This window comes from Filicampus tigris, chromosome 2 (genome assembly GCF_054856515.1).
Source record: "Filicampus tigris isolate MCC_2025a chromosome 2, RoL_Ftig_1.0, whole genome shotgun sequence".
In the NCBI taxonomy this organism is placed as follows: domain Eukaryota; kingdom Metazoa; phylum Chordata; class Actinopteri; order Syngnathiformes; family Syngnathidae; genus Filicampus; species Filicampus tigris.
In genome coordinates, this window is record NC_141218.1 from 15675617 (window position 1) to 15703549 (window position 27933).

Genomic DNA, 27933 nt, shown 5'->3' on the forward strand with positions numbered 1-27933 from the left:
GCAGGCACGGGGAGAACATGCAAACACCACACAGGGCCAGAGCTGGGATCAAACCCACGACCTCTGAACTGTGAGGCGGACGTGCTAGCCCACCATCCCGCCCAACAGACTATGGTAGTACATGTAATTTAAGATGGATATCAAGGATCTTGAATAAATGCTCAGACTGCATCAATAGTAACATGTAGTCCTACTAGTCCGAGTACACTCTTCTATCTATCTATCTATCTATCTATCTATCTATCTATCTATCTATCTATCTATCTATCTATCTATCTATCTATCTATCTATCTATCTGTCTATCTCATTCTAATTTATTGGGATGCACATGTACTGTACTTCTGAATAGACTGTGGTTACCCGTAAGTGCAGACAGATGTCGCTGCAGGCTGCAAAGAGCTCAGCTACGGATTCGCTTGCTTGGTTCTCCATTTTGTATGTTTTGCTTGAAGGTTAGCGTGTACAGTACTTCCCCAATGGCTAGCTGGGGAGCACCGTAGCTCAGCTTGTTTACTTGCAGTTTCACACTGCATGTCAGGCCTTCATAAAGATTCAAGAGACGTATAAACGAGACTAATCCCAGCTCGGCTTTGCTTCCTCTTTTCATCGACACATTTAGGAGGATACGACGCTATTGGAATTCACAAGTAGCAAGTCAGTAGTGGCATGTTGTGGTCGGCCACTTTGATCCATGACGATGTTGACTGACGACCAGTGGGCTCCCACCAACAGGAAGTCATTTCAAGGGTAAATCAAAGTTTTTCTTGAGGTTTGGCTCGATGCGTTTGTTTGCTAAACACGGGCACGGAGTCGAACGCTTAACCCGCAGCTATCTTGGCGATATTACCATTACTTTTCGCGTCATTCGAGACGTGTTGGTACGCCATTCACATTACTAGCTTAGCATGGCAACAATCACAGATAAAGCAACGTTATATGCTTCACACTCACTTTTCTCAATATAAATATTTATGTTGTCGAGGTAGTTACAGTCGTACTACGGCCGTTTCGTCGGGCTAGCTAGCTAATGTGCGCGGGTGGTAATTACACTATTTGCGTGTTGTTGTTTTTTTTTTTTTTGCACTCCATCATTATTTATATAAAGAAGTACAAAGCGCTCTATGAACGTTTAATTCAAATAGAACAAACCACTCCCACTAGCTTGAAACGTTTGACCACCACATTCCCTTTGTCACCTCTCACCCTAGCCCGTGTGTAAAACCAGTTCTAGTCTACAAAGATGCCTAAAAGGAACGAAATGGTTGACAATAGAGTGGAATGAGGAACACTTGGTCAAATTTTCTGCTTGTCAAATTGGCTGTATATGCTGTCCAACCGGCAACATGTTTGATCTGTCTCTCTCTCTCACACTCTCCCCCCTCCCTCTCTCTCCCTCTCTCCCTCCCCCTCCCCCTACAAAAGATGGACAACGGTGAAGTAAAGATAACATTGAGCAAAGATGACCATACAGGTAAACTGGTCTACATTCAAACTTCAGAGGGGGGCAGTCCATTGAAAGTGTCCTCTCACAGTACCAGCAGCACTACGGCCTCTGTTATTCTCCCATCCAGCCAATTAATGCAGCCTGGACAGTCCAACGGCCTCAACAGCAGCCCTGTGCCAGTGGAAGTAACATCCTCCTCTATCACTGCCGCCGTTAGCACGTTGCACGAAGATCCACAATTTAAGGGCTTGACCAAAGATCAGAAACTGCTCTCATCTAGCCGCCTAAACTTTGAGGAGAAGTTAACGCAGTCAGGGGCCAGAGTAGCACACCTAACCCCGTCTTCCATGGATTCCCTTATCGGAGGATCAGATCCTAGCTTTTTCACCATGAAAACTGAGGATTTCTCTTTGGATAAAGTAGGTCACGATCCTACTGACCTTGATCATGCTATCGAGCACATTGGCAAAGACATAGACATGAACCACAAATTATTCAGCGATAACACTCTGGATCTGCTGAGTGACTTCGAGCTCACCGGCTCCCCGTCGGATTTTTACGTAGGGGATGACGCCTTCCTGTCCACCCTAGCAGATGATGCTCTGCTTGTGGATGTCACCTCGGAGAAGGAAATCAAGCCCATCACCTCTGAGAGCGCTAACAGCAGTGGCCCACTTGCTTTCAATGGCAACAGCATCACCAGCCCTGATCAGTCCAACTCAAGCGTATCCACATCCTTAACGCCGACCGCCACTTTGGTGAAGAAAGAAAAAGATGGCTTCATTCAGCTCTGCACTCAAGGTGTGATTAAACAAGAGAAGATGTCTTACTGCCAGATAAGCAGCACCACATCCCCTGACCTACCCACATCTAGTCCCATCTCCATCTGCGGGGTGAGCACCTCGGGAGGTCAGAGCTTCCACTTTGGACTCGATACGCAGCCGCTGAAGGATCAGAAGTCGGTCACCTGCCAGTATGTTCCTGTTGCCACCGTTGGTGCACCCTGGAACAGAGGCTTGACCCCTGGGCCAGCCGCAGGCTTGAATCAAGCCTCTGAGGTCTTCTCAGCCACTCCTACCTACCGCACCGGGTTTGCCAGGTAAGACAAGTTGGCAGCAGTTAATTGACTGGAGAGTGATTGTCATTGTAGTCTGCGTGCAGCTATGGTTGTTTTTTTAAACTGCCCTATAAATTAAGTTGAGTTGACTAACTCGCTCTACTGCCATTTTCCATTTCGTTTTTATCTAACTGAATTTGCATTGCAGATAGATCAGTTTTAAGGCCCTGATATACCAAACCGACGTCGGAGGTCGTGAAGGGCCGTGGCGTCTGAATGCGCCTTCTGTTTGGTGTAGTGGCCACCGTCGTCGTGTCGTAACCCGCCTGTAAGCGTCTTGGGGGCGTTTACGCATGTTGAATCGGCGTCGCCAGTCGTGACATTTGGTCACTCTGATTGGCTGTTTGCTAGCAAATCAGCGCTCGCAGCACCAACGGGAAGTGACAAATGCGTAAAAACAGTGAGCACGCCTCCGCTGCATTAATCTTCCTACGAGTACAAGAGCGAGGGTCGACAATGTAAGTATTTCACAATACCGTGTCAATAATGTGGTTTACTTTGCGTGGGAGTTGATCATGAGCGAAGAATAGAGCCGAATGCATTGTTTACGTTGTTATAATCCGCCCCCGGCCAACATCTTTCTGGTTGGAGTTTTCTAACCATGAGAAATGGTGACTACCGCCGCCGATGGTGTGGAAGGGTATTACATCTTATGCATGCGCAGAAAGTACTTTAATGGTCAGCGTCGCTGTCTGTCGTTGCTGTTTTGCCAGCGTGACGTGCCGACAGCCGGCCGGACGCCACGGGGTAAGCGTCTGTCACTGTTGGTGAACGTCGTTTTGGTGTATCAGGGCCTTAAGTCTTTCCTGATGGAAATGGCAGCAGTGAGAAACGAACCCAGGTGTTAAACTATACACGCACGCACACATCTTGGCTATTACAGGCAGTGTAAAAGGGGCCTATTAGTGATGGTCATTTTTACTGAACAGCATGCATTTTATAAAGAAAAATAATGCCTATCAAAACAAAACTATTTCTAATGGTATTCCTTGATTTTGTTCATTGATTCTGAACATTCTATTGACTCATAGAACAACTTTGAAGATGAGATAAAAGGACAACACTTTTAAACAGTTTTTGCTATAAAATGCTGTGTTGCATAAACTTGCTTTTCAAGTTCTTTCTTTTTGGGCACTGCATGAGATTCTGTCCGAACTTCACTTTGAGAATATCTTTCTGTATGAACCGCAACTGGCCTTTTCTTTATATTCCAACTGTTCACTGTAGTCCGCTTTGTGAGCGTTGCCGACTTGAACCACGTTGGAACATAGATCGTCACAGCTAAAAAGAGAAAACATTAAAATGCTGCTTCCTACTAATGCAGTGAGGTGGGAGGATGACATGGAAAAAGTAGGCAGAGATATGAACGCTCCTAAAAGCTCTGAGGGGTGTAAGTACACAGTAATAAGGCTAGTTGCATTTTGTTAAGAGGTTGGGCAGACAGAGGCCAGCCAAAAGCTTCCAAGTCCCTCATCATAAAGAATGGGATTTAGTTTCAACATCATGTGAAATGCAAACAGCATTTGTGTTTCAGGTCAAGGAATATCTTGCAGCCATTCTGCTGCTGACCTTTGGAAAGTCAATGTTGATTGACCTGGTAGTTTTAATGTTTTAATCATTTTCATTTAATGATGCATTTGCATTTAATGATGTACAGAGGTGGGCTGAGTAGCCAAAAAATCTTCAATTAACAGCATTGTTACTAAAGAGAATACTCAAGTAAAAGTGAAAAATAGTTTGCATTGAAGTTACTTTTAAACACAAATGATCAGACAGGGAGGTACCATCATGCAATGAAAGTGGAAGGCGAGCATAAGGAAGCTGAGCTGAAAAGGGTGAACGAAGCACATTTGCTTTAATCATAAAACAAACCAGATTCATGAAGGCTCATCAACATCAGATCCCACAATCAGCAGTGTGTCCCCAAACTTTTCAAAGATCACAAAGAATTTAAAATGGATATTAGTTCTGTGATGGCCGCTATAATGTATTAGCTCGAGACAAATGCTCCCCCTTCAACAATGCTACGGATTAGATGTAGGTCATTAGTCTTCTCAGGGCCAGTGTGATCTACAGATGCCCCATACAGAGCATGCATTTCACAAGTGATGAGGGCCCTCTTGAATAGATGCGATCATTCATCCCTGCGTCTGACCACTGTGTTTGGGCATCACAGGGTGACTTTGCGGGTGCTCACAGTTCCTCATCCTGATCCATCTCATCTTGCTCATCTGAGGGCAACAATGAAATACAAAACACTGGTCAACAAATTCTTCATTAAAAAAAAAAACAATTATCAGAGATGGAAGTAAACCTTTCTAGAGAAATGTTTTGTGCTGATTCTAAGTCTGCCATCGTTTTTTACGACTCTACGCGACGTGATTATATGTCTAAACTGCTGCTGTCCCGGGAAGCTCTCAGTCTCACCGTCTTTGTGCAGACCCCGGGCGCAACACAGCATGCACATCGTATTTAGAACGATATCCTGAAAAAAAAAAAAAAGAAAAAAAAATGATGTTGTTACACAGTACACCGCCCCAAAATAAAAGAGGAATGCACACCAGAAAGAGCATCTCAAACCACATAAATGATCCTTAAAATGATTGTCCAGAACATGAGACCCATTGCATTTGTGGAGATTGTTCCTCATTGGACTTTATTTATGAGTTATTTATATGAGTTATATTTTTTAGTTATGCTTGGGCTGCTTAACATGAGCTCACACATTGTTTCACTGTAATGGATAGACAGAGAAATACCTCATTCATGTTCACACGTCATGATGCTTGCCTAAAAGAGTGTCCATTCAATTTTAATTTTTTTTTTTACTTTAATAAACAAAGAACTAAAAAAAAAAGTGTTCAGAAGTGGTTTTGTAAATTAATAATCGTCAACCCAAAAATTGCTGGATTAGTTGAAAAATTGCTATTGCAATTGCTAAAAATTGGGAGAAAAATAATTGTTTGGGACAGCCCTACTAGCAATAGATGGCTCATTGCTCCATCCGGCGTCTCATAGGAAATTGCGCCCACATTCGTTTTTATCGTTTTTATTATTATTTTTTTTAACCTGTGAAATTTTTATGATGCTGCACTGATTGATTAAATTATTAACCAGACTGGTCATGAGACAACGAGGCGGAAGTGATGGGCAGATGCGACAAGTCATAATAGCCCTGGATGCGCGACGAAATCTTTTGTCAAAACATTTGAGATGGCAGTCACCGTGCAAATGAGAAACCGACAGTATGTGGTCGTAGTAAAATGAGTTGCGCGTGCTGTGAACCACTTTTCCTGTGGTCTTCAATTGTGTGTTTGTACGACCTGCTGAGGAATGATTGCGTTTAACGCTGAGATAAAGTCTGGGAACGGCATTCACACACAAGAATCTTTACGATGCAAGTGTGGCAGGGCTGGATGGAGAACAGTGGAGATGATGCCTTCGCGGGACCCGTTTGGATGTTCTGCATGTATAGCTGCTCAAAGCATTGAATATTTGGTCAAATAAACAAAAACTGAGTAAACTTAATACTTTATAACCCAGGGTACCTTAGCTTCCATTAGATTTATGCATACTTTACACAGCCTCTTTTTAGCCCCATGAACACAATTAATTGCAAAAGGTCATCCTGAAACGGATGATGTGTCATTAATTAAAGCTTATGGTTGTAGTGTTTGTTTACAACCATACACGATGTAGCTCCACATTGCCTTATGCACTGACAAATAGTCCCGTAGTTGGCATCCAGGTGGCTTCAATGGTGTCTTTTACTACAGTGTATTTAACAGGTTAAAAATGTCACTGGTTGTTCTGCAAGTTGATGAGACTAATTTAAACACCTGAAGCTTGAGTAGCTGTGCATCATGTTGTTAATGTGTCATCAGAATGCTCATTAGTGGTCAGGTTTACCTCTGCTCATTCTAAATAGACAGCTGATGTATACTATTGGTTACCTTGGAGCTTGATTTAAAGTCAAAGAAAAAAATGCAGGGTTAAGCCCTAGTGACCTCGCCGGCTTAACCCGCTCAGGCCCCCTTGTTTTTTTTCTCTCTCCATTGATCCTTGGGCTATACTGGAAAGGTCTGTACCCCAAAAGACTTAATTAAGTGACCAGGATATGCTGTTAAAATAAACAAATCCCAATTTTATCAAGGACAAACGTATTCCCCCTGCCTGATGGTGGCCTTTTTAAATACCAATGTGTGTTTCCAGTGACCTTCCTTTTCAAATCAGACTGTGCTGTTGTTTGAAGTCTTCCTTTGTTTTTCTTTGGCTGGATCCCTAGGGCCCTCATTAGGATCTTTGGGGAAGGTTGCTTGGATCCTCTGGTCATAGAAAGGCTAAAATCAATCTAATATGTGCACTGATCGCATTTGCTGAGACATTTTCGTTACAGTGCATCTGGAAAGTATTCAGTGTTTTTCCACATTTTACGTTACAGCATCACTTCAAAATTAAATTTTATATATATATATTTGCACATTTATTACGAATAAAAATGAAGAAATATTCTTCAGCTTAATTGGAGTCCAATTCAGTTGATTGGAAATGATTTGGAAAGGCACAATATAAGGCCTGACTGGTGACAGCGCATGTCAGAGTTCAAACAATACATGAAGTCAAAGGGATTGTCTGGAGACCCACAAATCAGGGGATGGATACAGAAAAAAAGATGCTCTTTTGAAAGGTTCCAATGAGAACACAGTGGCCTCCATTATCTATACATGGGAGACGTTCCTAACAAGCAGAAGTGTTCCTAGAAAAAGTGAAGCCCTGTTAGTACTTTAGGGATGCACTGTATCTTTACCAAAAAGTGGATCATTCCAGCTTGGACTAGCAACTTATGTAGCTTTTCTTTAAGTTTCCATCCCGTAGCGTGGATGTTCATTTTACGCAGCTCTGTTTTGTGGTTTGCCTTGTAGTTGGTAGTAACGACAAAGAGTTACTTCTCAGACTTTGGCATCAAAATTCCAAAAATATTCCACACTGTCTTGAACATGTTGATGGTCCAGTCGGTTGACATGACATGATCGAAGCTACTGCTGAGTTATGCAACAGGAAGGAGAAAGTCCAGCCTGAAGTTGCTGGTAACAGAGCTCATTAGTTCAGCGCGTTATGTAACATATGTTTTCAATGTGGTATTTTCCCCTAAGCATGTGGACGAAGCCTGCAACTTGCTTTAGCAGTGCCATGTTTTGATCCACGCTACTCTTGCCAAATAAGTGTTATTTTTGATCTGTCCGTCGTGTAGTATTAATCGTAATGAGCGCGTTCTGGTCCTGGAATTTCCGGTGGACTGTTGACTCAACCTTGGTGTGAATGGAGGGCATTGTTTGTATCCATCTCATTGAATAGAGTAGTTCCCACATCCCAGATGCAAGACAGTATTTTGTAGTTCCTTAACTCATCAGGCTTTCCGTATTTTTATGTTCTCTGTTTTATAAGTAGCCGTTTGCTGCATCTCAGACTAGACTGAAATTTGGGGAAGGAGACTGAATTGTAAGAGAAACTTTGAATCTAATTCAATCTTAAGCCTTAAAGAGAAAGTCAACCCAAACATACTTTTTTCAAGAGTACGTTCTATGCAGGCCCAGTGCTAAAACATGGCATTCTAATTAATATTGCGTTTTTGGAATATAGGTTAAGCAGCTAAATCCACCTATTTTTAGCCATCTCAGGGGGCGGCTGCTTTGTCACTTCTGTCAACTGAAAATGACATCACAAATGGTCAGGGTTCAGATAACGACCAATCATAGCTCAGCTTCTGAAAACAGGTGCGCTGTGAGTGGAAGGATTAAACATGTGTAAGAGAAATTCCACAACGGTGTAGCACTACACTGCATCATACGGTGAGCAGTTTCCAGTCATTCTTTGAGGTAGTAGAAATGTTAGGCACTGCTCTCACGCCACTACATACTACAACCATTGTATCAAACATTGAATGAATACTTCTTAGCGTTATCTTTGCAGGGGCACAATTTCCTATTGCACTATTGCATTGGATATAATGATATTGTTCAAGTGGTCATAATGCTGTGGCTGGTTGGTGTATACCGTATAAATAAAGTATGTTATTTACAGTCTTGCGGTCAAAATGTGGAGGGGCCCCAACTTCGCCCATTATCCCTCTCTGGCTCCCTTTAGTGAAGGACAACCTCAACCTTACTGTCACCAAAGTCTCCGAGCTGCTTTTTATATCACCTTGCATTCCTCAGTTAGCTTTGTGTATAATACATGGCTGTGTGGGTGTGTGCATGTGTATGCGCCTCATAGGCAGCCAGGCGGAACCACAGAGCTCCGCTGTGAAGCACTCACTTCCCTGACCTACTTTTACTTCCAGCCTGTACACAGCTGGCGCTGAGTGAACGCACTGGATGGAATGCCAGCCATTCCAGTCACTACTGCTTCTCTTACCACATTGGCCCCAAACCACAATTGTGCATTTTCATATTTGCGTTTACTTTCACACCATTTCAACTCCGAGAAACTTTTGCCATCGACGTATGGGTGTGGTTTGAGTTTCCTGTCTTAGTATTGTGTTAATGTGTTGAGTCAGCAGACTTTAGGAGGTTCCTCCTACATCCAGCTTGAGCTGTGACAGCCGTTTGCACAGTAGCAGCGGGGCCCTAATTCATTCTTAAGGCAGGAAAACTCCCACCTACACAAACACACACAGAGAAACTGCACCATTTATGGCTACTAATGTGAAAAGTCAAGTCCTTTGGGGTTGTTTTTCTTCTGCCACGCCATTAGCAAGAGTTAGTCGCTGCTCGGGCTACAATATGTAAAAGGGAAGGTGATGGCTCTTACTAGAAACAAAAATAAAGACCTGATTAATGAAACCATTCATGCCAAGTCACTGGTAACAGGTATGGACTTAATATTGTAATGCAGCAATCGGATTTTTTGAAGCACTTAAAGTAACACTTGGGTGATCTTAACATTGGCACTTATATAATAGGTTTGCATGCAAAACTAACATTAGTACTAAAATGCCCACCTCGAAAGAGTCTGTAGTGATTTATGGGCTTTTTTTTTAATTAGTTTTACGACAAATCTCCCCGGCCCTTTTTGGGGCGTGGCTTATGTTATGTTTTCGTTCTCAGCTGTCCACGTCACGGGAGGGAGCCAAGCGTGGTAATATTGCTCGCTTTGTCAGTTCTGTTGTCTAAAACGGTGACCGATCGCCACCAACATGCAAATGCACATTGCTACTTTTGTCCACTTCAACCTGTGAAAGTATAAAAGTGTTCTGCACAATAGTTTGGATTTATTGACATAAAACGTGATCTCATCATGATCACCTCCACAAAATCAAAAATACCGTGGCGATTGCTCCTCCACTTTCACAAGCTGAAGCGGACAAGAGCATGAATGCGCACACGAACCCCGGCTGGTTATATTTCGGACATTTAGCGACGCTAAACTCTCAAGAGAGAGACGGTGGCTTGCAGCAGTAGCAGCAGCAGGCGCCCCCCTCTTCCCTCCCCGGCTAAAGGTAGGATAATGGGACGGCTAATAGCAACAACTAGCTTCAGGTTGTTAAAACAAAAGGTGCTAGCACAACAACATTAGTTCCCTACTCTGCGTCCAGCCTGCGTCGATCTTCAAGCCGCGGGGTTGCCTCCCAAGCAGTCGCGCGCGTTGTCAGACAGAGAGCCGCCAGAGAGTGAGTTAAGCCCTTATCGAACAAGCGTCAATGTTCAGTGAACAAAAAGTTCCAGCGAGGCTGACTGCACAGCCGAGTGTGGCCGCATTGGAACGTACATTTTCGGCTGTTTATGTTCCAAATTGGACGGCGTGTTGTCGGTCGAGAAAATAAATGTGCACGTCTACTCATTTCCACTTCAGTCTCTGTAAATATCCTGACTGGTGTAAAATACCTCGATCGTCCTAACCGTGATCAGCAAAGAAGCAGTGTTTTTTGTTTTTGTTTTTATTTTTTTTAAGCAGTGTGCGCTGGTCCCAGCCTATGTAGCTCTGCTCACTTCCACGTTTCCTCATTCTCATATAAATCAGCCACGAAGAGGTTAATCCTTTTGATGTGTTGTAGTGGGAATTAGTAGAGATGTCCACATGAATTTTGGTGCCAATTGATCGCCGTTTTTGGACGTTGTAAGCAATGAAAGTACAATGATTTCCAATGGAGAGTTTGGAATCGGTTCCTCCCGTGACTCCGGCCGAACAGGGATAGAACGCTAGGGGGTGCGGCCATTCTCCTCATTTACAAGGGGCGTTATTCACGGAGTCACTTATTTCCTAATTTCTCCCAAATGTATTGATAAAATAGAAAATGACAACTCTTTTCATTTTCCTGAACAAAAAATATATAAAATGACCTTGTTAGTGAAAACATGGCCCTCCCGGCCCCACCGTCCCTTTAAACGGCAACTGAAATAGAAACATGTATTTTTTAGTTTGAAAAGTTCACAAGCATCACATCTGTAATGGACTATATGCACGGAGTGATGTGACGTATTTCCAGTAAAATCTCATAAAGCATCGCCCTTTCCGGTCATGCCGAGCGCTTTTGTTTTGAAGCCGTTTTACTTCAGAGAATTTCTATCAATTGTCATCATTTTGGGGTATTTTCTGGATTATTTATGTGTGTGTGGTTGCGCGTATTCGCAGAACTGGTTATCGTCCCTCTGTCCCCGAGTTTCCGTTCTGCATATTGGACGCTTCGGTGCCTTAAGACGTCGAACGCGGAAGTGCTGCGTGCATGTAGTCCATAGTGTGATATTGTTAATTCGCAGAAGGTACTAAAGGAGCTCAGTGTGTCTGAAGTTTTTAATAGTAGTACAGCTGTAGTAGTTTAACTGTTTCTGCTCTTGCAGTTCATGCTGCAACACAATGTATCATTCTCTGACAGGTCCATATGTCTCTCATTAGTAACAGTGCAGCTCATTCACTCTTTTATGTTGAGTAGGGATGCATTGCTACCACTCCACCGAGTACAAGTACTTATATTTGCTGTCACGCTTAAGTATTTTTAGAATCGATTACCCTATCGATTATTCCATCAAATAAGTAATCGGATGAGTTTTGCCACAGTCTCCACTTTGCTGTAATGGTCTGTTCTCAGTCTCCTCTGGGATATAACTTTATCTCTTGTCCACTCCGAACCAATGCAAATAGTCATGTAGAGTACTTCCTCGCAAGTGCAGGTGCAAAATACGGAGTTTCTTTGCTTCCCATTACCATTGATGGCTCGCCCCTGCAAACATGGCCGCCACATTGGTATGCTTTTTTTTGCCTGCTCTAGTCTACTCTAAGTCTGTTTATTCTTGACAAGAGAGCAGTGCAAGCCGGAAACACGTGACCAGTCTCTGTCTTTGTGGCGCTGTGGCGAATTGCAGACAATTCTGGGACAAATAGACTTTTGGAGGTGCTGTACAAAGCAGCGTTTTCAATGGACTGGACACTTGTTTTTAGGTCCGTTGAATCCCGGGTGTGTTGTTTCCGGGTCTGTTAAATCGAGGTTCCGCTGTACTTTATTTCTGTTAGGATCAGTTAAGTTGACATCATAAACATCTTTTGACAATAGAACATAAGAATGACAAGATGTACCACAAACCGAACCAACTGTTCTGTTTGGTGGAAACAGAGTTTAGGTCACAAGTAGCTAGTTGTTTGGATGCAACAATCCAACTCAACCCATCCAGTTGTTGTCCCACAGCCCAGTCTCTGCCTCAACAAATAATGTCTGTCCATGCCAAAATTAGATGCCATGCTCTTTTGCATGCAACAGTGATGCAGAGCGTGCAAACCAGTTCCTAGTTCTATTTTGGTGGCTCTTAGCTCAGGGAAGAAGCAGATCCTCCTGTCTCTGCTTTGCTCTCCTTTGCACGACACAAGTGGACTCAGCTAGATCGGTTAGAATCACAGCAGTGACACCGATCATCCCATATTGAGCCTGTCACTCCTCAAGTGAGCTTTTCCTCCTCTGTTGTAAAACAATACAGGAGGTTTTGCGTTTGGGGTTTGAAGCTGACATATTTTGAGGGTCATTTTAAAAAAAAACGTCCTTTTTTTATGATGGAATCAAACAGTATGCCTAATAATACTTTTAAACGTTTGCAATCAAATCAAAGTGTTTTCAGATCACTAGTTTTAAACTCGGTGTGTAACTTTGTAGGAGGAAAATATACATCAATGATATTGATTACTAGTGAATTATTAGAAGAGCAGCCAGGTTGCCACTGCATATTGTCTGCATTATTTTGTCTTTCACTAAAACCAAATAAAAGCGTAGTTGAGCCACGCTTTCGTTCAGTTTGCCAGTGTGCAATGTAAATTGCATCATGAAGATATATCATCCACATGCTGCGCCAATGTTATATCTCTGATTGTAAGTGTGTCAGAGAAGTTGTCTTAGTTTACTGTCAAAAAAGAAATGTCAGGTTTTACTCCAGTGTATCAGTCAATTGCATTCATTTTCCTAGTCCCTGGCTTTCAATCACATGGTCTCGGCCTGCTATTTATGTGTGGGTCTTGCATCGACAATTTATGCGTTAACACGTCATGACTCCAGGCCATATTGATGTGCAAGTCGAGCTTTAATCTGCCTCTGCCACGGTGTCACCGGTTCCACAATAACAACGCTCCCAAAAGTTGGACGCAAACAAATATTGCATTGAATAGCTCTCGCAGGCTTTGATTACTCTCAATTAAAAAGAAAAAAAACCACACACACAATAGAAGAACTTAGTGGCTGTTGAAGACGCCCTCACTGACTCATGAACTGAATTGCAGGACTTACTCATACTAAAGCCCATTGTTGTTATTCCTGGGCTCAAATCCAAAGTAAAGTCTCTGTAACAAAACCTATAGTTCTGTTTTCAACCAAACTGTACATTATCCTAAATGCTAAACTACAATAATTCTCTTGCTAGATACCTCTGTGTTGGCCTCCCTGATCTGCCAGATGAAGCAATGATCTAAACATCTTAAATTACATTAAGGAGGTCGGCGCTGATGTGTAAGATGAATCACATGATTAAACATATCTCATCAGTTTGCAGGAGGGGAGCCTGCGAAATGTGATGTAAACGGACATGTTAAATCATCACTAAATGATCTCTCCTACTTAAAACATATTTGCATTGGGAAAATTGCTGCTTACATGAAGATATAAATACACCATGTAGCAGGAAGCTGTTTACACGTGACACTCCGGGCAAAGAGGGATTATGAAATGTTCAGCTGGTCATTGGGCCACCAGCGTCATTCAAAGGTAGCTTGTCTCAATAAAGGCTGCGCGTACAAACGCAAGCGATTAACTTCTCGAGTCGCGGCCTCTCTCAGCGCTGCTGCGCTGGGATACGAACGCTGACCGATAGTTAACGCCGTTGAAGGCAGCAACTTCCTTTTAACCGAGCGCACTCGTTTCATTTCAACAGCTCCGAAATGATGCTGTCAATCAGTGCTTTGTTCATCTTTGACTATCCTCAAAGAGACCTCAGTCTGGTGTGTCCTTGTTTGGTTCAAGCAGTTTATTACCACTCCTATTTGACGTTTATTGTAAACATGAAACAAAGAGAGTTATTATGAGTATTTAATCAGACCAAATAACTTTGTCTTACGCAAGTCTGCTATCTTAGTACTAAAACACAATGCCAAACACTGTAAATGTGTTAACGAAACTAGCATTGATGTAGCTGTTGTAAACCTTTAAGCAACACACTCACGGGCAAATATTCTTCCTCTGCAACAAACGGCCACTACTGCAGCTAACTGACCCACGTTGACAGTTTTATAATGTCTTATATATGTGTTATACTACCCCCTTTCATTTTTTTTGTTGGTGTTATATGGTGAGCTGGAATGGATTAATGGCATTTCAATTCGTTTTAATGGTGAAAGATGACAATGCGCCACTGTATTGTGATCATGACTGGTTCTTTTCCTATTCCTTGCTTTCCTCCTCATTCTGACACAATTTTACCTCCGATTTAAGCTGCGTGAGAGTAATTGGATTTCAATGAGTAGCTTAAAGCCTTTGCAGGAAAGCTGTCCAAATGACACCACTCCATTTGGGCCAATGAAAGGTGGCGTCATTAGCCCTCCACGCCCTGTGACATCATCAGCTTCTTCACAGTGGACTCATTATTGGCCCCACCTTGTATGTCAGAACTCAGTTTGGGCTCTGATCTTTTTGAAAAAGTCTCCCGCAGCGGCCCAGCAACGTGTTTGCCACATGACCCTTCACACCAGTGCATGTTTACTACAATGGGTTTACCACTAGGTAATGAAAGTTAAAGTCGGATTAATTAAAATGATCCCAAAGGAAGTAGGAATCCCAAACCTCTCCGTTCGGCCGAACTGTTTTTGAGTCAAAGTGTAGTTAGACAGTCCATAGACAGAAAACATGGCGATTTGATGAGTGTTTTGCTACAAGTTGTGGTGCTGGGAAAAATAGCAAGCTTACTGGTTACTTGAATCCAACTCCTTGAATACAAATAAAGATGTGCCTTCCACACTTAGCCAGAGCACTTCCGTAACACCCCTTCCTTTCTGTAGGCTGCTGAATTCTTAGACCGTGAGGCCCTGTTGTTTCTCTGCAGGTTTTCCCACCCTACTACACCCACCGACTGCCGCGGTCTGGCCCCCCATTCCTCTTGCGTGCGCCCTTGTGTTGTGTAACTATGCAAACGTGGCTTAACAGCGCGCTCCGTGCACTCCCGAGCAGATCTGATCACGTACCCATTTTTTTTTTTTTTTTTTTTCAGTCGAGCTCACGCAGAGTTCAGACATAAAGATGCACAAACACAGACGATGGCAGCTCAAGCTTGAGATGGGCTTAATTGTCAATGAAGCTACTGGATTGGAAAGGGGGTGTGGACCTTACATGCATTTACAAAAGCCAGGAGACCTCTTGTGGTGGCTTTGATGAACTGCATCTCAGCAGACAGTAGTGATGAGATTGAAAAACTACAGTCGAAATGCTATTATCATTACGTTTTACAGTAGTTGTAAGTACATTTAATTTCTATGGAACGTTTCGCACAGGGGACTGTAAGTGCACATAGTATATGTATAAAATGCAGAAACTGATTTGAATTTTGAAAAAAATAAAATTTAAATTTTTTCCACTCAATATTGCGATTTAAATATGTGATTATTTTTTTCAAGGTCCTCTTACCATGTATTTTTGAATAAACACATGCAATAAATGAATTCTTATTACAATAAACAATATCAGATGTCCATCCATCTATTTTCCGCACCACTTGACCTGATGTTTTGTTTTTGGTCTTATATGTTTTGGTCTTATATGTTAGGCTACGGCTTCCACTAAAATAAAGGCAAATGAACCGTGAGTTAATATGTAAGACACCTTATGTACTTTAGAGTTGTTAACGTAATAAACACTTGGACATGCAGTCGTAGAAGCATTCATTACAACAGCTTAGCAAAATGTTACCAAACAAGTGTGGCTTGAATATAAATCAGTAAATCAGATGGCAGCAATAATGCAATCTGTGGCTGTATATTACTTGAACTTTTCTTGTCTGATGAAACAGTGATATGCAAACCAGTCGACTGCACTTCCTACTGAATTTATCGAGACACTATATCATTCTACGACATTGTGATGTCAATTTGAAGTTAATATTTCAGCCCTAACAGAAGCACAAAATGTTTTACGGTTAATACAAGAAACTACAAATCAAATCAAAATAAGAAGTCTTAAAAAAAAATCAAATGTGGTTTTAGTGGAAGTGTGCTTCTAATTGCTTTTTAAAAAGGAAGAAGCAGTTTGACGCTTGAAAGGATCTGCATCGCCCGATTGTTTTCAGTGAACTACAAGGGTCAATCACCTTAAATTTAATTTCATTTTGTGTGAAGGACATTTAGGCGGTCAGCGACCACAGTGACCGATGACACCAAATAGACCCAGTATGAATGAATCTTAACATATAAGTTGTGAAATAAAAAGATTGTTTTTCCTACATATTCACATTTCTTGCTGGAATGCGAAGAGATATTAAATAGCCGTTCCCTCACCGCTCACGATCTGTTCATCTCGCCTCAGCTCGACTTCCCGACCGGAAGGCACCACGGCACCGTCGTCGGCCCAGGGCAGAAGTGCCGCTCACAAAATCTGCTTGGTGTGCTCCGACGAGGCTTCCGGGTGCCACTACGGTGTGCTCACATGTGGCAGCTGCAAGGTGTTCTTCAAAAGAGCAGTGGAAGGTGAAGCCAGACTGCATTGTTTTATATGACACCATATTTGCTATATGGCATCGTGATCACATCACATGACATTGGTAGAATGAATCATATTCTCTGGCAAAACGTAGGTTATTGTTGCTGCTTGGCAGTTCGTCCTTTTATTGTTTTGTTTTTTTTTCTTCATAACTGTCCGTTATCAAAACCGTTCAGAAGTTACTGCATGAAAATTGCACGTGAACATCGAAGACTACCTGGAAGTTACTCTCAGTGCAACTCGGCACTGTCATTTGACAGCTCGTCAATTCCTTTTTAACAAGACGTTAGGCACGAGTTTTGACAAGTGAAATCGTCTGTAACTTTATGACATGTATGTAATAACATATTCATCAGAGGAATTGTTTTAATAGGTCAAATTGTAAAGTAACTTAACCCTCAAAAGTACAAATCGACGATTCCGAGCTTCCAAATTGATTTCCAATCATCCAAAGCTGCTTAAAGAGTGCTTTGTTTTGAGGTTATATTTGTTTAGGTTTTTTTTTTTTTTTTTACCCTGTCGATTGTGTCTAGAAGTGCTTGTGGTGTCATTATTGCTTCAGTGGAATAGACCGACAGTTAAATAATAGTAATACCCGCATCTGTGTTTTTCTGTTAAACGAATAATTAAACGTAACAAAACAGTGCTTTCACGATCTTTTTAGCACTATCATTTTCAAGTATGTAAAAATGGATACTCAGGCCTGTTTGCTTTATTATGATTCAGGGAGAAAGAAGAAAATGCTTCACACACTTTTTTTTTTTTTTTTTTTTTTTCATTTTGTGATTTATTTTTTCTGCTCTAAGTTTAAGTTCAGTAATATCTACGGAAGAGGATTAGGGCCAGTGGGGGAAAAAATTAAGTTGGTAAGATTCTCACTTTTATTTCAGAATTCTGACTTTCTTCTCAGAATCCTGACTTTAATGTCAGAATTCCGACTTTACAGTCAGAATTTCGACTTTAAAGTCAGAATTCTGACATTAAAGTCAGGATTCTGACTTTAAAGTGAGACTTCTGACTTTATTCTCAGAGTTCTCACTTTAAAGTTAGAATGATATCAGAATTCTCACTTTAAAGTCAGAATTCTCACTTTAAAGAACAATTCTGACTTCAAAGTCAGAATTCTGAGAATAAAGTCAGAATTCTCACTTTAAAGTCAGGAATTCTGAGATAAAAGTGAGAATCTTGCCAACCTATTTCCCCCCCCACTGGCCCTAATCCTCTTCCGTAAATATCAAATATGGAGTCAATTATTAATTTATGACTACTGTAACTCGCTGTTTATCGCAGCCGGATATGTTCCAGACCCACTCGCAACAGGTGAAAATCTGCGATATAGAGAGCCCATATTTAAGAAATCAATTAATTCAGGGGTGCAACTCAGATGTGCCTGTATGTCTTCAAAACCCATACAAATATCACTTGAAAATCCACGATAGAGCTGGGTCTTGAGTGATAAACAGCAATGTAACGGAGGCTCACTACATTTGGTTTTTGCAACTCTGTGCTAACATAAATCTTCTCCTCTAACTTCTCAGGCCAACACAATTACTTGTGCGCTGGAAGAAATGACTGCATCATAGATAAAATCAGAAGAAAAAACTGCCCAGCCTGCCGCTTCCGCAAGTGTCTAATGGCTGGCATGAATCTCGAAGGTACGGCCACGTGTTTTGAGTGTAATACAGTCGCTCACACCTGGAGTCCATTGAATGATCTTCTTGACTTGCGTGTCTTTACTCTTGCGCAGCACGTAAAACCAAGAAGAATCGTGTGAAAGGTAACCACGCGAGCAACCCGCCCGAGTTGCTACCCCCGAAGCCAGCCGAACCTAAAGCACTGGTCCCCAAGTGTATGCCACAGCTGGCCCCCACAATGCTGTCCCTTTTGAAGGCCATCGAGCCCGACACCCTCTACGCGGGCTATGACAACACCCTGCCTGACACCCTCTCGCGCGTCTTGACCTCCCTAAACAGACTGGGTGGGCGACAGCTCATCTCTGCAGTCAAATGGGCTAAGGCTTTGCCAGGTGGGTTTCTTCTGCTGGAAAGCTAACATATAGAAATGTATCATTTCCCGGGCAATCGATTGTTAAACCTTTTCCGATTTTTTTCAAAGCATGGTTATTATTATTATCAAAAGCGATTGCCAAATTCCGCTTTGACCTGATGTCATGTTCCTTTTAGTAAGTTGGAAAGCAAGATGACTGCATCCAAGAGCATGTTAGTTTTTCACAGACTGTTTTAAATCAACTTTCAGCTTTTCTCAAATTAAAATCTTGTATTAAGAATCAACAGGAATCGATTACAGACTTCCTGTTATCATCTAGACAGACCTACAGGCTACCTGTGGAAGTCATACCCAAAGTTTTCTTGACAATAATCTGTTCAATGCGCTTCTACTAATCAAAACACGGCACTCTGATTAATATTGTGTTTGTGGAAAATGAGTTAAGCAGCCATCTCAGGTGGTGGCCGCCATTTTGCCACTTTCTGTCGACTGAAAATGACATCACATTTGCTCAGGGCTCAGGTAATGACCAATCACGGCTCACCTGTTTTCTGAAGCAAAATGAAGTGGCAAAATGGCCACCCCCAGAGATGGCTAAAAACAGGTGGATATTACTGTTTAACTCATATTCCAAAAACTCAATGTCAATCAGAAGCCGTGTTTAGACTAGTGGGACTGCATAGAACATATTCTTGTAAAGAACATTTTTGGGTTGACTTTCCCTTTACAAATTTGAAAAAGGCATTGAATCCATCCATCCATCCATTATCGATACCGCTTCTCCTCGCAAGGGTCGCGGGGCGTGCTGGAGCCTATCCCAGCTGTCTTCGGACAGTAGGCGGAGGACACCCTGAATTGGTTGCCAGCCAATCGCAAACATCCGCACTCACAATCACACCTAGGGGCAATTTAGAGAGTCCAGTCAACTTACCATGCATGTTTTTGGAATGTGGGAGGAAACCGGAGTACCCGGAGAAAACCCACGCAGGCACGGGGAGAACATGCAAACTCCACACAGGAAGGCCGGAGCCGGGATCGAACCCACGACCTCTGAACTGTGAGGCGGACGTGCTTACCAGTCGACCACCGTGCCGCCCAGGCATTGAATCTATGAATTAAAAAAAAAAAAAAAAAAAAAAGGCCTTAATTATCATTGAAATGTCTGAATTTAATCTTAACACGTGTTAACACATGATAAATATAATTTTGTGACTGTACATAGTCTCAAACTACAAAATAAATGAGCATTCTTAAAAAAAAAATTTTTTTTAATCGACTAAATGACCCTTGTGATAACATCACGTAATCAATATTTTAGTCTGGAGTCTTGAGAGCAGATGCACGTCATTTATGGACTCTAGCAACTTTGGACATGGCATCACCATGTCCCACATTGTCGAGTCAGTCTTAAATTGAATTTCAAGTGGAAAAAAAGTCATTCAACCAGCCTTAAACTGTAGCTGCATCACATTTGAGAGCTGCTCTCAATATTTGCCTCACAATAACAAAAACATATTGTTATACGAATATCTCTTGACTGTCCATTGCAACTTATTTTTATGTTGAGGCGGAATATTCGGTAGGGTTTTTATCACGATATTGTTCAAGTGGTCATAATGTTTTCTCAGTCTTCAACCAACCAGGCTCTCCTCCCCACTCAGGTTTCAGGAACCTCCACCTCGATGACCAAATGACCCTTCTCCAGTGCTCGTGGCTCTTCCTCATGTCTTTTAGCCTGGGCTGGAGGTCTTACCAGCAGTGTAACGGCAACATCCTCTTTTTTGCTCCGGACCTTATCATGAACGAGTACGTGGCAACGACTTGTATACATTAGTAACCTCCAAAGACAAAAACGGGATGACGCGCCCCCCGAACACGCCGCTCCCGCCTTACTCTACTCGTTTTTCTTCTGTGATTGAAGGGAGCAAATGAAGCTGCCCTACATGGCCGACCAGTGCGAGCAAATGATGAGGATTAGCAGCGAGTTTGTCCGGCTGCAGGTTTCCCTCGACGAGTATCTTTGCATGAAGGTCCTGCTGCTGCTCAGCACGGGTGAGTCTCTCGCCACGTGGTATTTGACTTCCGGGCAGCCCGCGGAGGCTTGAGATTATTTCCTTCGTCTGCAGTGCCAAAGGACGGCCTGAAGAGTCAGGCGGCTTTCGACGAGATCCGGATGTCGTACATCAAGGAACTGGGAAAAGCCATTGTGAAGCGAGAAGAGAACTCCAGCCAGAACTGGCAGCGTTTCTACCAGCTTACCAAACTGCTGGACTCCATGCACGAGGTGACTAAAGCGGGACGCAATCGCACATCAGCACTTTGTCAACGTGCAGTCGAGAACGCGGTATAGTCACAAGCATTTTGTCATGCGTTAATACCAGTGGACTGGACATTAAAGGGGGAAGTCAACCCAAACATATTTTTTCAAAGAATATTTTCCATGCAAGCCCACTAGTTGAAACAAGGCATTCTGATCAATATTGTGTTTGTGGAATAAGAATTAGAATGAATCCATCCGTTTTTAACCATCTCCAGGGGTGGCCATTTTGTCACTTCTATCGAGTGAAAATGACATCCCGTTTGCAGAGAGCTCAGGTAACGACCAATCACGGCTGACCTGAGCATCTGTGATGTCCGCCCCACTGAGATGGCTAAAAAGGGCTGGATTTTGCTGCTTAACTCATTCCACAAACGCAATATTTATCAGAATGCCGTGTTTCAACCAGTGGGCCTGCTGGGCACATTCTCGAAAAAAAATGGATCGGGTTGATAGTATTTGGATTTTTTTCTTTTCAACTTTAAGCAATTTTGCAACAAAATATGGCCTTTACCGTTTAGGAATTATAAGACACATTACGCAAAGTAAGCATGCACGATAATTGGTTAATTCTCCGGGTCCGTTGCCTTGTTGCTTCTTAACAAATGAAACCGATAAAAGTCTGCAGTGCATCAGGTATTGACTTGACATTTGGAAGCAGTAAATCCAGGGAGACCTCAATGCAGTTAAGAAAGCCGGGAAAAAAAATACAAATCTATCAGAGGGATAGCAGTTTTGCTCTGGAAGGAGTGCTTTCGAATGAAAGCGCCGGTGAGCCCAACAACATCAAAAGGCCTTGAACACCGTCGAAATAAACTGAACAAAGCTTGTGTGTGTGGGCCGAAAGAGGTTGCCGTTAACCTTTGCACTCAATGAACGTGGCTGAAAAGGCATTTTTATAACATGCCATCCACATTCTTGGTTTTATGAAATAAACTGCTCACATGGCAACCTTGCCCAACGCATGTATAATATACGCAGGATCAAATCGAAGTAAATACGTTTACCTAAGCTTGATTTACAAGAGAATACCTTTTTTCTATGGTTATGGTTTTGCATTTGCCACTTTTGTTCTGATTCACTAGCTAACAGCCAATCGGAGTGATCAGTTGTCACCGACAGCCGAAGCCATTTTGCCTACTGAATCTGCTCGCCAATCGACGGCGGCTCATTTGTTCAAGTCATATATAAGAAGCATATTCTTCACAAGCACAGACCGAACTAAGAAATTGTGATCGGAAATGAGAAACTTTGAGATCATTTAGATCAGTGGTGTCAAACTCAAGGCCCGGGGGCCAGATCCGGCCCGCGACATCATTTTATGTGGCCCGCGAAGACAAATCATGTGTTGACTTGACATTTTTTTGATATTGTCTTCACTGTGAACACAACATATTCTTTTTAGCATTTGTTACCAATCCTGCCTTTAAAATACATATAAAAATAGTAGAAAAAATTATTTAATGGCTTCCGATTTCAAAACTAGCGATCCATCAATTCGTTGTGTATAAGGCGATCATACATTTACACGGGTTAACAGTCGTAACGGCCCTCCGAGTGAAATCTGAACTACAATGTGGCCCGCGACAAAAATGAGTTTGACACCCACCGATTTAGATCATCTCAGTTAGGGTTGCAGCTATTGAATATTTTGGTATTCGTATATCCTAACGAAAATTTTTATCGAATATAAGGGTATTTGGGTAAACATGAAAAAATATATAATTTTTTTGCTTGGATAAATAACAACTGAATACAGAAGACAACACTTAATAAGGGACAATCAACTGATTTTCATTTTTAGATAATCAACATTTTGTAGTTTTAGTCTGTGCATAACAGCACACTATTTTCTCCATTAGAAATATTAATAAGTGAAACTTGAGACAAATCTCTCCCTATAAATTTACGTCTTTCTCATTTTGTTAAAATGCCTTTGAAAATAATCCCAACGGCTCTCGCCAGCCTGTATGTGACACTTGAGCGCTGCTAGCCACTAGCGCGGCCACCGCTATACGCTGTCAACGGGCACCGTATAATACGGTGCCAGCGGAATAAATGGGTACTCAAGGTAGAAGGTAGAAAAAAAAAATGCCTCAGGCATTCTCTTTTTGAACCGAGTCACCCCAATTACCCCAACTTGTTTCGGCCCAAATATCAATTTTCTCAATTTAAGGAACACCTTTCTATGGAAGGAACACATATTGCCACTAAGTCAGACTCAACCTCAAACACAAAACACACAGTAAAACTAAAATGTTCAAGTTGCATTGTATTGTGCGGGAAAAGAAGTCGGACAGTTGTATCTAATTGAATGAACCAGGTAAACAAATGTCATGGGCAGAAAAATACCAAACAGAAAAAGAAAACAATACTCATTCATCAAGTTCTGTCATAAAAAAACGATTTAAATTTCCCAACACGATGCATTTATTTGTTACATTTATTTTAACATGTAGATACATTTCAAATTCATGAGAAAAGGACCTTTGGAAAAAAAATCTTATTAAATCACAATATTGAGGGGAGGGGCCAATTCTCAGAGTAGATTGTGATCATGTCTCAAAAATCGATTGCCTGCATGAACGTTGTCATCGTGTGTGCGTGTTTGTGTGTGTGTGTGTGTGTGTGCGTGCGTGCGCAGATGGTCGGCGGGCTTCTCAACTTCTGCTTTTACACCTTTGTGAATAAATCGCTGAGCGTGGAGTTCCCGGAGATGCTGGCCGAGATCATCAGCCACCAGCTTCCCAAAGTCAAGGCCGGGGGCGTCAAAGCTCTCCTTTTCCACCAGAAATGACCGTTAGCTCCCAACGGACACCATGCCTTAATGCCCGAGACCACCATCAACACCATCACCTACTTTCACCCTGGAGAGTCGCAGGGGAAAGACCGAGTTCGTCTTTGGGAGCGGCCGGAGGTTTTTGAGATTTCTTAGGAATTGTCTTGCAGACAAAGGCGCTTCACAACCATGTTGTTGTCTCAGGTGACAAGTACACAACTAGATTCTACACATCAATTACTCTGTACAGATTTGAATAGTATTTTCACATCCGGGCAGTTTTCCAGGTTGCAGTCACACGGACGCCAACGAAACGTCATGCCTAATTAGCATTTTGAAACTCTTGAGTTGCCATAGGAAGCAACGACTCGATAGCAACCGGCGGTGATTATCCGGCTTCATTTTGCGCTTCGATCCGTTTTGATATGAAAAGCAGTTTTTACGTTAGCCATTCAAAAGGATGATTACGCCACAAAGCTGACCTCTTCAAGGTTTACACACGTCGATTCATAAAGGGAAAAAAAATGTGCCTTTTTTTTTTTTTTTTGGTTGTTGTTGATAAAATATCATCTCAGCTATCTCTTCCTACATGTCGGGGGCGTGCCTCTCCTCAGCCCATCGCAAGTTTACCCTGATTGTACTACATTGCAGTTGCAACGCTTCCTTTTGAAACGACTGTGTTTTTTTTTTTTCCCCTTGCTCCTTTGAGCGGATGTGTGTGCGTACGCGTGTGCGGACAGTCTCCACCCCACACGCGAAATTGCCAAAGTGCGACGTAAGCACTTTGGACTATAAAGGCTTTAAAAGACTGTGAAGGACGACTGTGGCTTAGTCACAGTCTTCATGCAAGATTTTAGGTTTTAGCCCGCCTAATCTCAATTTGCCCCCCCCCCCCACCCTTTGCTCGTTTACCTTCGCCCTCGACCTGATTTAACAGAATGTGATTTGCGTCGACCAATCAGAAAAGAGATCCTATTTTCACGCGGATTTGTAGCTTATTAGTGCATCCAGAGATGTGCAGCGGTCCGGCCGACCGAGATGGCGTGCGTGATCATGATCACGTCGCCAGCAAAATCCTCCCTTCAGTATTTTACTACAAATGTCCACCTACACCTTTAAAGTTGAACGCATCACTGATGGTTAACATATTTCCTCATATAGTGGCTTTGTTACTTGACTGAAGAACAGTACTGTCTGTTGAGGTTAAGGCATAGAAGAGCTATTTTGTACCGATTCATACCGTATTTTATCATGTGAAATAATGGCTCTTAATTTTTAAATGGTTCTGCGATATGATATGCATTATGATAACTAGAATATGATATTGTATATGGCAGGTGGTTCCCAAATATTAGAATTTGCATCCTCCTCAGGATCCACATGTATTTGAAGAGTTCTTTTCCAAAATGCTAAAAAATGCATTTGATTACTCTGAGAAAAATGGCATTTATTTACTCTGGCCTGCAAATGCTCCAAACCGCCTATTTCTCTTCCAAATATACATCCAGAAATTGATTTTCTTCAAAGGGCATTCACTTTAAACAGAAGATGATGAGGTGGATTTTCATTGCCACAAAAGATTTTGCCTCGAAACTATAAATAAGAATTTATTATTGAAGGAGCGATTATTCGATGGAATGATCAAGTCTGAAAAGATTAGACAGTAGGGATGTCATGATATCAAAATGTCACGATGCGCTCATATCACGATATGAACCTCACGATATGATAGTTATCATGATATTGTGGGGAGGTTGGTAATATATAAAAAGCTCACGATACTGTAAAGAAGCTCGATATGAAAAAACAAACTAACATCACAATATTCTGTTTTTGCACATAATAACAGCATCCACAAAGAAATAGGCTTGTCCAATCATGTGCTCCTATTAGCGATTAGCGTGCGTCTTAATAAACATACGGTAGGTGGCATCAAATGAAACTGCACTAATAAACTAACCACCAGAGGGTGCTGAAACTGCACAAATGGAGAACAACTTGAACTTTAAAACAGATTTGCCACTATTAATGACAACGTTGATACATCGCGGCAATTTTAACATCGCCGTATCACGATATTGCCGATATTGTGACAGCCCTTATCACCACAACAGGCAAATGTGTCATTTTACTTTAATTACTCATCTTGACAGAATTCAAAAATAGTCTTTCAAAAAGCGCACAAAATGGCGAAACAGATTTGATACTGGGTTGTATTGCGCCCTGACTGTCATGGACAAGGCAGAATCTAGCATCCAGAATGGCAGGGCAAATAGCTTAAAAAAAAAAAATCCATTTACAGTTTAGTCATGGGAATGAATGTCATTAATTAGGCTATACCTTATTTTAACTGTTTTTTTTTATGGATGTTTTGAGGATCTGCCATGAAAAAAAAAAGTGCACATTTTGGATTTCGCTATTTGGCGTTTGTAGTGTTTTTTTCAAGTGCACAACTCGATTGAGAGGAAAGGCCACTATTTGAGGAAATACTGACATTGGTAGTCCGCTTTCCTGCCAAGTCCCCTTGTTGGTTTTGTCTTAAAACGTTAGCTGCACCACGTTTTGGTGCGTTTGCTCGTCTAGCTCTGTTAGCTACGTGTTGTTCCACCTCGCCTCATGAGCTCCTTCCTCATGTTCACGGTGCAAGCCTCCATTTGAGGTGTTGACCGCCGTCGCGTGTGGTAAGCATAAAATAATTTAGTTTTATGAAATGAATGTGAATTGTTAAATGATTTAATTACGTCCAAAACATAGATGATATCATTGGATAAGTCATAAAGAGATGTTGTATGGTTGGCGTATTGTGTGAAATGCTCAATAGGCAAATGTATCAAGGAAATGTTAGTCGAAATGGATGCCTCAATTTCAGAACCAGCCAAGATAATTATCTATCCATCCATTATCCGAGCCACTTATCCTCGCGAGGGTTGCGGGTCGTGGTCATATGGTCAAATGGTCATAATAATAATGAAACTGGCCCCTAAAGGCACTTACAGACATAAGGTCAAAGTTATCCACCCTAAAGAGGTTTATAACTGCCTGGAGATGTCCTGATATTGGAGCAAACCCCTAATTTTGTCTAAATTAGACGCCTCAAGTCACTTCAACATAGTTCTATGGCACCACTTTTGTGTAAATGAAACTCCTCAAATCACTCCAACATGGTTCATTGGCACTTAGATGGCAACACAAAGCACTGTTGTCTAAAATGAAGCTCCTCAAATCACTTCAAGATAGTTCCTTGGCACCAAGATGCCGGCAAGGCGCTACTGTTGTCTAAATGAACTCGTCAAATCACTTCAACATAGTTCCATGGCACGTACATGCCATTAGATGGCGACAAGGCACTTGTCTAAATGAAACTCCTCAAATCACTTTAACACGTTGCTTTGGCATCCCTTAATCCTAATGCTGATTAAACAACTACCATGTGTACCCTTAACTCCCACGGGATTTTTTTTAACACAGTAGTATTCATGGCCGGATTGATTGCAAGCAAATGAAAAGTAACAATGTTGTGAAGTGGCCCGGACGACAATGTTTCCTCATCCACGCAATGACGATGGCGTCAGCTTCCGTGGAAGGACACATTCATTAAACAGAAATGTGGAGGCGCCGATTACTAATGTCTGATCCAGGCTCAGGTGGTTGTCTCTCTCATTCATGTATATTTTTTTAAGTCCTTAGTTGCCAGTTTTTTTTTTCCCTCCGTAGGAAGACTGCCCATCAGAAAAAGTCACTTTTTTTTGCCGTCTTTAAGGTTTACTTTCGCATTCAGTGAACACAAATCTCTGCTGCTGCTCTATTGAATCACATACCTATAAAATATATATCTGTATATATATAAAATATACAGTATACACAAAAACTTTAAGTACTAATAACGCACTTGCCTCATCTTCTTCAGAAAGGTCGCTATCTTTCTTTCCTTTTCTTTCCCCACCAAAATATGCAATAGAAACGACAGATAATTTATCACCACCACGTCACATATAAGCTATTTTCATACAGGCCAGATATTCAGGAACACATATACAAATATGGATCAGACCACAC

General features: G+C 41.9%; 1 protein-coding gene across 2 annotated transcripts; it reads left to right on the forward strand.

Annotated features, from left to right (window-relative positions):
- Positions 1–447: 447 nt before the first annotated feature.
- nr3c1 (nuclear receptor subfamily 3, group C, member 1 (glucocorticoid receptor)) lies at positions 448–27312 on the forward strand. Of its 2 annotated transcripts, XM_086056990.1 has the most exons (10): positions 448–748; positions 1424–1472; positions 1573–2544; positions 16601–16761; positions 18313–18429; positions 18522–18800; positions 20443–20587; positions 20703–20833; positions 20908–21065; positions 23743–27312. In XM_086056990.1, the coding sequence occupies exons 3-10, from the start codon at positions 1580–1582 to the stop codon at positions 23893–23895; spliced, it is 2109 nt and encodes a 702-aa protein (XP_085913116.1). In that variant the 5' UTR covers positions 448–748; positions 1424–1472; positions 1573–1579; the 3' UTR covers positions 23896–27312. The 2 variants fall into 2 exon arrangements, with proteins under 2 accessions (XP_085913116.1, XP_085913107.1); XM_086056981.1 differs by having other exon boundaries at positions 1424–2544.
- The last annotated feature ends 621 nt before the right edge of the window (positions 27313–27933 follow it).